The following is a 12,779-nucleotide window of genomic DNA, read 5'->3' on the forward strand; positions in this document are numbered from 1 at the left end:
CCCCCGCCACCGCCGTCGCCGACGAAGCTGTCGTCGGCGCTTCGCCGTGAGAAGGAGATTGAGAAGCTGAGGGTTTCTTCGACGACAAGATCATCAACCGACTCATTCTCTCGTCAATATCCGCCATCTCCCATGAGTCAGGGGCTCCGATCTCGTCAACGGAGCCCTCCATGGCCGAGAAAAACGAAGGACAGCTAGGGTTTGATGATGATAATTGAAACGATAATCCTAATCAAGAGAAGTTCCATTGAGAAAGGAGAAGATCTGGTTTCATTGTGGTTCTAGGGTTTGGGACCTGGGGAAAGAATAGAATAATTGCCGATATTGAAGAGGAGGAAACGCGAGTAAGGTGCGTTGCGTGACCTTTCACTTGGTGTTGTGAAATTACTATGGGAGCCCTCGTGGACTCGACGCGTGGGGGCTTGGAAGGAAGGGCTTTTCGGGGGGGTGAAGATTGGATGGAGATTGGGGTATTGGAGTTGTGCGTTACAGTGTTGTGATTTAGATAGGAATAACTAATAAGATAGTTTTTTTTAAAAGTATAAAAAATTCCGCTCAGAAATTTTTTTTAAAACATTTTGGAATGGAGATTTATTTTTCTTTCATCAATTTTTTTTTACATTAGGTTGGTATGACTTTGTGATTCAGATAGGCCACATCATCAAGTGACGAAACGAAGAAAATGGTTAAGTACTAGGAAATCAAATTCCCAAGGTGATTTGATGCTGTTTGTTTCGATCAAATTCTTAGAAACTCGTGGGAAAAGTGGATTCCACACGACGAACTCTGTTCATCGTCAAAATACTTAATCAAAAGTTTATGTTTCTTTATGAAACTTGACTGAAAAGTACTGTGTAAGAAATCTTCTTCTTTTTTTCCTCCTTTTTAATTTTGCATAGAAAGAGGGAAATAGGTTCATAGCCAACTTTCTATTTGATCAAATAAGAGAATTAGAAAGTTTTAGGAGTAGAGAATTCTGAATTTGTCAGAATTATAAAAGTCAAACTTTGGAGCTAAGATAGTCCTTGAAGTCATTCGCCAGTAGCTAATCATCGGATAGTTTCTCTCCTATGGAGGTTTTTGTAGCTTGTTAAAGACAATTTATTTTGCATAAAGAAAAGATAATGTATTTACTTAGTTTCAACTGCTTGAGAGTTACTTGTAACTAGGGGTGCTAAACCGTATCCGTATCCGAGAAAATATCTGTAACCGTATCCGTTACGATACAGATATAGTTACTCAAATCTATAACCGATAGGATATGGTTACGAATATGGTTTTGTAGTGAAATATCTATATCCGTATCCGAAATATCTTAATACTATATTAGTCATACTCTTACGATAGTTTCGATTCTTAGATTATGGATTTGTGGTTAATTTTGATGATCAAGTTTCGATTCTTAGATTATGGATTTGTGGTTAATTTTGATGATCAAGATGTCTAATCTTAACTTTTCAGTTATATGTGGTTAATTTTGATGATCAAGATGTCTAATCTTAACTTTTCAGTTATAATGAAGATATTAACGAACTTTTTTGTATTACATTAACTATATTTTTCTCAATATTATCTTCTTTTCTCATATCTATTTTGTATTTGTATGCATATCCGTTTATATATCTGCATGTATATCCGTAACTGTATCCGATTTTAGCGAATATGGTTATAAATTTTTCTTACCGAGATATATTTGTATTCGTATTTGTATCCGAGATGGGTAAGCAGATATGGATATGATAAGCATCATATTCGAGTCGTATCCAGACCGAATGCACTACTACTTGTAACTCATGTCCGATAACAGGGCTGAAAAATAGTTAGCACAGCAAACAGCATAATTCCATGCAAGAAGTGCCATTATTATTGTGGTTGAAATGATTTGGAAGAAGATTTTGTAGGTATCTGTTTTTTGAAAATAATATAGTGAATTGTCATTGCATCAACTGTTACTAGCTACACGTACATAAGACGACGATTGATTTCTGCTGCTTTTTTATTTCTTTTTTAATGGTTTTTGATTGATTTATGTTGTTTTTTGTCGTTCGTTGTTCGATTAGAGACATAATAAGATTCAAATGAGGTACAAATAGGATGTCTACAAGTTCAAACGATAAGATTCAAATGAACATAATATCGATTACAGGGTTTGATGGTCGACCGCCAAAATCGTCACGGTCGACCGTCACCAAGTCCAGAAAACTCCTGAGGCTATGCACATTTCTAGTCGACCGCCCCAAAGCTCGCGTCGACAGGCAAGCATCCAAAACTCCGACTGCTCCAAAAATCATGTTCTTCTCTAATGTTTTCGTCGTTTCTACAATTCTCCACATCGACGAAGTTTTCCCAAAACTGAGCTAACACCAACCAAACCAAACGTCCCACTTGTTGCATTCAGTACAAAGTGGAAACAATCCACGACAACGGACTCAATCCACAACAAATTGAGAACACAAACGTGAATGCGAACAAACTCCAAAATATCGACATCAAATCACCAAACCGGCTGCATCAAAAAATGACTGCTTACGTATCTACTTACCCAAGGAATCAAGCCTTCACGTAGTTCACCAAATGGCCTCCAAAGGCCCTCAATCAACGAGAAGAGTTTTCAACACTTCTCCAACATCACCAACAAAATTGCAACTAATAACTCTCCCAACGGCCCCAAAATGTAACAAACCAAACACCTCCACCTGAGATGAACCAACGACCATAGCCAAATCCAAACTGTGTCCACCAGCTGCACTCAAATCAACCAACTCATCATCTGCATCCACATCAATATGATCCACAATCTATGTCACATCTGCTGGAATCCTAAATGATATATAATGATCTGGAGAACGTGGAGTAATCTCCACCCAACGTGGAGTAGCATCACTCTCCACCTACTATAATATCCCAACGATCTGTTCAATACTCTCCACCTGCCGAGAGTTAAATGTGACATATCTGCTCAGAACAATATCAGAGCCCAATACCTAATAACCAAACATGACTCCGAATCCCAAATGTGCACTCGGATCAAATCTTACATCCTGGATGTAATAATATGTTAGGCGACCAAATACCCGAAACAATCCAAAATCTGAAGCAGCTCCACTAGATCCAAATACTCCAAAAGCAGACGGCAACCTATGAATAAGATGGCTCCAATATGTCAAAGCCTCAACACCAGAACTATTCTGCAAACCACTGCTCGACATCAAACATCAATCCTCTTCCAGCAAAGAACAGCTCATCAAATCAGTCATCTCATCTCGTTGCCCTAATGTTTCTTTTCCAATGAAGCGTCTCAAACTAACGTGAGCTAGGAACAAATGCAGAAAAGAACCCTTACCAAAGTCAAAACGACGTATTACTTTTCTGCCAATACACTTCTTCCACATGTTGTTGTTAGTAGGACTTCACTCCAACAGGACTTGGTTGCAACCCACAAATGCCTAGAATAGTCTCCAACACAGGAAATCAAATATCTATTAACTCCCAATGATGCCTCCTTGGAAGCCCCAAACGCCTATGTGAACATCATCTAGAAGGCCCTTCGCTCGGTGAATAGAAGTGTCAAACTTCACCTTAGTCTTCTTGCTCACACCAACATGTTCACAGGACTTCAATCTGCAGGTCAAAGCACTTCTCACCAATCCATGCACGGCATCAAAACTCGAATATCCCAGCCTCAAATGCCACAGTCTAGCCAAAACCAAAGAAATCGTTAGCTCTCTACCTGTCACCGTGCTTCCAATCAAATAATACAAATTGTTCTTCCTGACGCCCTTCATCACAATCATGGACCCCAATGTGACCTTCAAAGATGCATCCTCTAAGGTCACCCGATAGCCTGCTGCCTCCAAAACTCAAAGTGAAATGATGTTCTTCTTTAACTGCTGAACGAACCTCACTTCCTTCAACTCTCGAATCAACCCTTCACACATCCTAATCCGAACAGTACCAATACCACCAATAGGAAATTCATGATCATTACCCATAAGCACGACATCCCCTCTTTCTAACTCCTCAAAGCTGGAGAACCAAACCCTCTTAGGGCAAATATGGTATGAAACACCTGAATCCAACATCCACTCCGTAGAGTCGGCAACACAAACTGACGGTAGCGCAGAGCACAAATAGCCCGAAGAATCTGAATTGTCATCACTAGCCTTGGCAACATTCACCTCGAAGTTTGTATAGCTTTCCCCTTATTCTTCCCGGCTCGATCTTTCAACTTTAGGCATTCAGACTTCCAATGTCCATCTTCTTTGTAAAAAGTACATTGATTCCAACCAACTGAATGATGTGCTCCTCTAGACTGCGACGTCCTATTTCGGTTTGGACTCTTTCCTCTTGCAACCAATGCCCCAGATATTGTATCAATCGAAGTCTCCTTATCATTCTTCCGAAGCTGATAATTCACAAATGCAGTGGTGACCTCACTATACGAAAGAGATGTTTTCCCATTAATAAGAATAAGAACGAATGTCTCATATTCCTCGTCAAGCAAGAAACTCAACAACAACAACGCTTGTCCTCATCTTCAATCATAACATCCACATTCACCAAATCTGCAAGAAGCTTCGTGTAGTGGTTCATGTGATCATCAATGGGGATCCCCTTCTTCATTTGGAAGCAATATAGTCCCTCTTCAAATGCAAGTGGGTTTTCACACTCTTTGTCAAATACTTGCCCTCTAGGATCTCTCAAATCTTCTTCGCCGAAGTCTCATTGATCACATCATATTTCAAATCTTGTGTTAGACAAGACCTAATCACACAACACGCCGTTCGATTCATCTTCTTCCAAACATTTTCCTCAATATCATCCGATTTTTCATCCAACTCCAAAGTATCCTCCAAATTTTGTGCGTTGAGCCCATCCAAGACTTCACATCTCCAAAGACCAAAATTGTTAGTGCCATTAAAATTTTTCACATCTATCTTCATAGAGTGAATACTCAAACTTTGGACGATCTTTACGCCAGAAGTACCGTCCACAACTCCTTCTTTCTCAGCCATCTTTCTCAAAGCACCAACAAACAAATGCGGAACAACTAAAGAATAAATCTAAACTAAAAAAGAGAGATTTTTACCTCCAACTGAAACCCGAACAAGAGCCTCCGAAAGATCTCACCCCCACACGACAAAAGACAAGATCCACAATAGTAAAAATCCCACATTTGTTACCAACTGAAACCCTAGACGAACTTCCAAAGTGATCTACTCCTCCACCTAATCCCAAGTGTAGCTTGAAGCTCTGATATCACTTGTTGTACGTGACGGCCAAACTTAGGGGTGCCGAGAACAAACACAAACGCCTAGAGAAAAGGCCAAACACAAACAAAATAACGGCACAAACACAAACAAACGAATTTTACGTGGTTCGGCAAGTTGCCTACATCCACGGGGCAAAAAGGGAACAGGTTTTCACTAATAGAGAAGAAGAGTACAAACCGAGATTACAAAATCACTCAAATTCACCAATTAATCTCACAAACAAAGCTCTCAATCTCTCAAACAAAACAGTAACCAATAGCTCAGAAAAAACTCTCTTTTCTTGGCTTAAAACAAACCCTTGACTGCTCCAAAAAAAACCCTAAAACGTGTTTGTATTTGTACCAAACACTAATCTCAAACAGAACAGGAAAACCAAAACTGGGTCTGACCCGACTGGCAGTCAACCGTGGAAATCGTCGCGATCGACTGACCAGAAAGACATAAACCCAATATCGATTACAGGGTTTGGCGGTCGACTGCCAAAACCGTCGCGGTCGACCGTCACCAAGTCCAGAAAACTCCTGAGCCTGTGGACATTTCCGGTCGACCGCCCTAAAGCTCACGGTCGACCGACAAGCACCCAAAGCTCTGTCTGCTCCAAAAATCTTGTTCTTCTCCAATGTTTTCGTCATTTCTACAAGAACTGCACTTGTCCAAAACATTGTATGAGTACTGTCTACATACTTTACGCTCATACGAGGTACTCAGAATCATACTTGAACCCCTTAGGATATCACAAACTTATTATTATCTATATGGACTCACAAACTTATACAATCACCAATACCTTCCTCCAAATATTTTGAGCTTTAAGGAATAAGTCCACTCAAGCTTCCTAATAAGCTCCTGTTGTAACTAAAGCTTATAGCTTGAGCAGATTAGATAATATTCAATACAAAAATTTACCTGATACTAGCTCCCCACTGATCGAATCAGCAAGTTAATTAGTGAATATTTAGGAAAATACACATGAATGCAAACATTCTAAGGACATAATATGTCTGACTGAACAAAAACAAGAAGGAAAAACAAACACCAAAAAATATAGGAGATTCATCATGTTGTTTTTTCAAAGGGTGGCACTAGGGACACACCCCCCAACGACAACCTTAACCACATTATCTCTCTCATTTGCTAAAGTGCATCGGGCTCCACATGGGATATTAAAATCTCATGTGGGGCCCGATGCACTGTAGCAAATGAGAGAGAGTGTGTGGTTGGGATTGTGGTTGGGGGTATGACCCTATCATTTTTCTTTCCAAAACTAGTAAATTACCAGCTACAGCGGTCTTTCTACAAGATTTTCATAATTCAATCTTTCCCTTTCCCAAAGCAACGCTATTAATAGTGTACATGCGTAATAAAAGCTGAATACACCAAGTAGCTGAAGGTGAGTGTAGGCTGTCTAAAAATCACAATGGATAGCTGATCCATATCAAGCTCCGACAATGGAAGTCACAATCAGACGACTTTCTAATCACTGTATTCGCAATTCTACAATCGCTACAAACACGGCCTCATTTCTGAGATGATTGATCTTGATGGTTGCGACAACAACATGACTAATATTATATTAGCAACTATTAGAGATGCTGATGAGCAGTGTAATGATTTCAGAAATAAAAGGTTGGACGTAGTTGGTGAGTTGCTTGGTAGAGAGCTGTGGGCAAATATTCATCTAAAAACACTATGGATGTTGATTCCCGTCAAGTTCCAACAACGAAAGCTACAATCAAATAGCTTTCGCGCCGACAATCGAAAGCTGCAAATGGAGGACTTTTCACATAGATCGAGAAGAGTTACAATTCAACGACACTTCCGACAATTGATGAAAACTCTATTCAGCAGTCTTCACATTCTGCAGTGAAAGTTACAATCTGACGACTTTCGCACTCCACAACAGCTAAAGCTAGGATTACTGAACAACGGTCCTTGCAACGCTTTACAGAAGAAGTTACAAGTCAACTAGCTCCTTTTAAAACGCGGATGTCATCTCCGCGTTACAATTCTGGAAGTGCAGGCGACCCCCGCGTTTCCAAGCTATAACAAGCCAAACGCGAGCGACCCTCGCGTTCGGGAGGTTCAGCCAACACCGACCCCCGCGTTTCCAAACGGTAACAAGCCAAAACGCGAGCGACCCTCGCGTTCATTGGTGTTCAGCCAACACCCAACCTCGCGTCTCAATTCTAAGAGGCGAAGTTGGGTTCTGAACGGAACGCCAGATTGGGCGTTTGACTCGTTCAAATACGAGTCGAACGGTTTCAGAACTGTTTCCCCACGATCTGAGGAAATCACGCCCACTTAGGAGCGGATTTAGAGGGCAGTTACAACCTCTGATCCACCTATAAAAACTCAACAAACTCAACTGATTAGGGGCTGGTTTTTTTTGGAACGGAAAAGTTGGCAGCAGGTTGGATTTTCAGGATCTCAACCACTCAGGTTTGGCGATGCAACAGCAGCAGCAATAAAATCCTTGGAGATAGGATTTTTGAATCAAATTTAAAAGATCAAATCTGAGAGGATTCTTCAACAACAGAATATCAGCTTGGTCATTAACCGAATTTTCGGTTCTAACAACTCTATTAACAGAGTTCTAATTCGTTCAGAGTTCTTAAACTCATTCAGAGTTATCCATTAAATTTTCCACAGAAGTTCATTGTTCCCACGAGATAGAAGACGGTCGGATCGTCAACGGAGAGCAAATTCGACGCGAGCAATCGAAGGAGGCATTCCATCGCCACTGAGAAGAACCCAGTTTTAAACAAAGGAGAGAATCAAATTCATTCTCTTCTCTTTTGTAATCAAATTGTAATCAGAATCAAAGGAATACAATATGTACATGCGTAATAAAAGCGTGCATTTTTCCACAATACCCAGTATAAGGAGTCATTTTGATACATGCCGTTTACAAAATTAACTGAAACATATTGATGTCAATCTGAACTGTTAGAAGATAAGATTAAATCACGGAGAAATAGATTATATATGTTTAGTTGAATACACCAAGTACTTGTCGACATCTCAGATTAATAATCCACAAAAAAATAATGACGGAAAGCACGTAGCAATTCGGAAAACATGTAGAAACCTAACAAAAAGCTGTCAAAAGTATTTCACTGTGTTTTATGTATTTCTTTCTGCAATCTTCAATTGCATATATGTGATTGCACACTAATGGAAGCCCATCATACGTCAGCATTTGCAATTGGATTATTAAGCATTACATCTCATAAAGTGGAACGTATGCATTAAGTCAGCAAGATAGCTAGATTTAAAAAAAAAAACATATATCTCCAAGCGTGTAGAAAAAGGGAGCTACATTTTCAATAATAAGAGGTTCACCTTCTTAATGCAAATCACTCACAGCAGAATTGAAAGAAATGCATGTTAATCTTGATGATAAGAAAACAAATCTGAAGAACAGGAAGAACAACACTGTACATTCTGGCTGAGTGCACAAATGACTAGTCTTCTCTAAACACAAATAAGTAAATGACTAATAAAAGATAACTAGAGTAAATAACTGCCGTTGTGAATGTAAGCGCGACCAGACTTGAGTGTTAGAAGTCAATGAAGAAGAAAACTATACATTCTGCCTGAGACACCACACAACTACTCGACATCCTCTCAAGAAAAAAAGTAAAAAATAGAAACATTTAGCGTATGTAAGTGCCCTCTGAGTGAAGAGAGATAAAAACAAAGGAAGAGTATGACTGACTACCTTACTAGATTGCTTTCTCTGAATAGCAATGAACACCTAATAGGTTTTGCTCGGTTCAAATGCTACGTGTAATATGTAGAAATTTTTTACCACGTATAGATTCATATGTACAGACTTTAGAATACTGGCATTGCTTCTTGGTGATAATTGGTTACCTGCCAAACAAGAAATTAGTACATGTATGGAATGTAGTTGGTACGTTATGACAAAAATATGGAGAAAAGAAAGCCATGTAATTATCAGTAGTAAACAATATTGCTGACATCAAAGAGAAACTTAGTATACGGTATAAGATATTCACACATCACAAACATAATAATGCATCGTCATGGTCAATAATTCAGTTTCAACTGGAATCTCAGAATCATTATACACAATACACCGGTGTCCTGATATTTTCATCAGAATTTGGATAATACAGGACAGGCGAAGAACATCCATGCACCGTTCGTTATAAGAAAACAACTGGAAATAAAAGATGGTATGTTGTCTATTTAGTGATGGTCATGCTATGAAAGCGAATTCTATGAATTTTTTTTACTAGGCCAAGCCAATAAACGCAAAATGATACCATCGGTTCATAGCATGTATTTCCAAAATATTTCAACAGCTTGCAACGTAAACCAACGCGTACATTTTCTAGTATAAGTTTAGGTTCCCACCAATCTTATTTTCAGTATATCTGTTTGCCATATACTGTGAAGTATGTTTGGATTTATATCTTCAGTTATATAATAGTAAAATTTGAATCAATGTCATCCTCCAGTTCGAATACTATACTAGAAGTGAACAGAAGAACACTAATGATACATCTTACTAAATTCATTCCTAAGCATGACAACCTCCAAAAATCAATTGATCACACAAAAACCCGTATCAATTCCAATTATACAAAGAATCACAACAACATCCTCAACCCCCTAATCTCCTCGCCCTAAATTTTCATACATTGTACAGATTCAATCAATGGTAGAACACAACAGGGGGCACATCAAACCCCGACTCATTAAGGAACGGTATTACCTGCGGCCTCTCAGCCAAATCCCGATAGAACTCATACTCAGCATCGTAATCATGCAAATCGAGCTCCGCCTTCTGATTCGTATGATAATGGTGCTTCGCCTCCGTTGACTTCCCAAACCCAAACACACTAACCCTCTCACAAATCCCGGTCGCCAGCATCACAGCCTGCATCCCCGACGAATAATGAAACATCTTCTCATCATGAGCCTTCCCCCATTCCTCCGCAAACTTCCCTGTTTTCTCGACGAACCTCTTCAAAGAATAGAACTTTACCATGCTCGAGCAGAGGACGTCAAACTGTGGGTCGGTGACGAGCAACGGCGACTTGTGGGACCCGTTGCAGGCGGCGTAATCGAGAAAATGGATGGGTTGGCAAATATACATGACCATGGGGATGTTTTCGCCGTAGGGATGGCAAAAGCAAGTGGCTCGCCGAGCGCAGAGGTGGAGAATGTTTTGGATCCCACGTGGCGGGAGAACCCCTCGGTCCGGGCGTTATTGAGCCTGATCACGGCGTCGTGGGAATCGATCAGCTCCCCGTGGTCGGATTTGAGCAGGATCCCGCTGTTTCCGACGACGGCGCACGAATTGTAAAGATGCTTATTGGATTCGGATCCATTGAAATGGAGATCGAGAGGGCGTTTGATTAGGGTTTTGAGATCGGACATGATCTGAGGGCGGAGGCGGCGGCGGCGGATCCAGTGGCGGAGGGAGCGGCGAAGCTCCAGGGAGGCATACGGCTAGTGCTTTTGAGGGGAGCGGAAGCGGACTTAACGCGATTAACGGGTCGGTCCCGTGCGTTCTGGGATCCGATAAGTGGGAGGCCGGGCGGTGTCTCGCTAGTGGCGGGAAAGCTGCTTTCGATAGGTCCTTCGTACCTGGCGTCGGAGCGTCGGAGTCGCCGGGAATCAATGGCGCGGAGGGAGAGGAGAGTGGAGTTGGGTAGCGGGGGTTTTCGGGTATGAATGCGAATTCCGGGTCCGAAGGCGCGCGAAGCCGAAGGAAAGAGCGGCCAGAGGAGAACGTGGAGGCGCGTGAGGAGAAGTGAGCGCCTGGAAGGGAGGCGGGAGGGAACGCTGGTCATATGGTGATGTTTGGCGGGCTAGGGCCCATTGGTGGAGCTCCCGAAGCATCGGGGTGGTTTTTGGATTGATTTGGGCTTTGGATCTGTATCGGGTTCGGGTCGGTATTTAATGAGAGGGGATGGTGAAGCTAATGATGGGAGATTTTAGAGCGTGTTTTATATGGAGGCGGAGTCAACGTTGGGAAAGCCTCCGACCCGATATCGCTGGTGCCTACCCTAGATGGCTGCGTTTCTGTAGTGGGAGATTGGCCTGGTTGTTATTAATTAATTAATTATTTAATGAGGAAATTTAGTTAAGCCCCTAGATTCCGTTTGGTTGAGTTAATGGTTTAGTCTAGTTAGTCCATTTTGATTTTTGAGTAAAGAACTATTAGCTCACACTTCTATCAAAAATAAAAAAATAAAAAACTATAACCTCACACTTGAAACAAAGGAAATGCGCACACTAGAAAAAACAAATCCTGGACGTCCCGCGGACTTGGAAAACAAGAACTAATAAATACCTATTTTCTTGGCAGTTCGACTATAATAATCTCATAGTTCTGTGACAATAATAAATGGCGTGCACCGTAATACTCAATGGCGAATACATAAAATTTTTATTTATACAGTGGACAATAAATATCTATTTATCTTAAATAAAAATATAATATTATAACATTGTGATGTCCAAGGAGGAATGCAACTTAATACACTTAGATACTTCTTTTCATTGCATTTCGTATATAATATGATAGCAAAAGAAAAGTGAGAGAGTGTTGTGGTGCAAATATTTTTAATCTTGAAGGGTGGGGCCGTGGGGGTGATTTGGCCAATTAGGAAGAAACGAAAGCAGATTTCAAATTGTTAGGGGTGCAATTGCACCTCTAACTCATGTGTAAATTCGCCCCCGGTAATACAAGTCTTGTAATAAGTAAAGCAACTATTTCTTAACATGTTTAACGAGTTGATAAGTAAATTGTTATGGGGTTTACTTCTTTAACTTTATATAAAATCATCTTTAACATTTATATATTATGCATTTCTCTCTAAAAAAAATTTATGGCATGTATCCCGTGATGAAATTACTACAAGTTTACAATACGCGTAGAGTGAGACAAAGAGCTTTTCCCCCCTTTTTAATGGATCCCTAAAAAGTCTTGATTTATTTTTCACTCTCAAGTAAACTTTCACTTACTTAATCGGTATATGGGTTGGAAATAAGGGGTTGTTTGGTTCGTTTTTTAACTCGGTGAAAAAGTTTTACATCGCCTTCATATCAGATTTTTCGTGGTCACGTAGAATATAAGCTTTCCGTCGGGTTTTTTTTTTCCCATCTTTAGTTCGCTAGGGTAGAAAAAGGGAAACTCGGTAAAAATCGCCATCACATCAGATTTTTTTCTCTCCCCCAATTCCTTTCTCAACCTCGTGAAATCGACGAAAACTGCAGCCACGTCAGCTTTTTATCATATAAACAAAAGTTTTCCCTTTTTCCCCATGCGAACCAAACACAAGAAAAATAAATACATTGGTTTCCTACTGTTTTTTTATGCGAACCAAAACGAAACAATCTATTTCTTGAAAAAGTTTGTAAAACTTAAAACTTGTGTTTTTATACATGGAAATGCATTTCCCTGTATCTAGGAAACGAACCAAACAGCCCCTAAATCAAAGAACGAAGAATAAGCAAGAGAGTCGG

At 40.3% G+C, this 12,779-nt stretch overlaps 2 protein-coding genes across 3 annotated transcripts in view; both read right to left on the reverse strand.

The window, feature by feature from the left end:
• Positions 1 to 377, reverse strand: part of LOC109836756 — an 8,593-nt gene extending 8,216 nt beyond the window's left edge. The window contains exon 1 of the mRNA XM_020404756.1: positions 11 to 377. Within this exon, the coding sequence (XP_020260345.1) occupies positions 11 to 172 (162 nt within the window). The 5' untranslated portion in view covers positions 173 to 377. The remainder of the gene's footprint in view (positions 1 to 10) is intronic.
• On the reverse strand, positions 8,638 to 10,467 carry LOC109836757 (sialyltransferase-like protein 1). 2 transcript variants are annotated; one of them, XR_002246085.1, is made up of 3 exons: positions 10,018 to 10,467; positions 8,995 to 9,149; positions 8,638 to 8,897 (listed from the first exon to the last, which is right to left on the reverse strand). XR_002246085.1 is itself a non-coding variant. In XM_020404757.1 (2 exons), the coding sequence occupies exons 1-2, from the start codon at positions 10,405 to 10,407 to the stop codon at positions 9,111 to 9,113; spliced, it is 429 nt and encodes a 142-aa protein (XP_020260346.1). In that variant the 5' UTR covers positions 10,408 to 10,467; the 3' UTR covers positions 8,638 to 9,110. The 2 variants fall into 2 exon arrangements, 1 of the variants encoding a protein (XP_020260346.1); XM_020404757.1 differs by having other exon boundaries at positions 8,638 to 9,149.

Source organism: Asparagus officinalis, chromosome 4, assembly GCF_001876935.1.
Source record: "Asparagus officinalis chromosome 4, Aspof.V1, whole genome shotgun sequence".
Classification (NCBI taxonomy): domain Eukaryota; kingdom Viridiplantae; phylum Streptophyta; class Magnoliopsida; order Asparagales; family Asparagaceae; genus Asparagus; species Asparagus officinalis.

Bases quoted from the DNA above. Each gene is read 5' to 3' on its own strand.
- LOC109836757 (XM_020404757.1), bottom strand. From the start codon at position 10,407: ATGGTCATGTATATTTGCCAACCCATCCATTTTCTCGATTACGCCGCC. The intron at 9,150-10,017 runs GTAATACCGTTC...CTTGTTTGGCAG, and splicing joins ATTTGGCTGAGAGGCCGCAG to GTAACCAATTATCACCAAGA.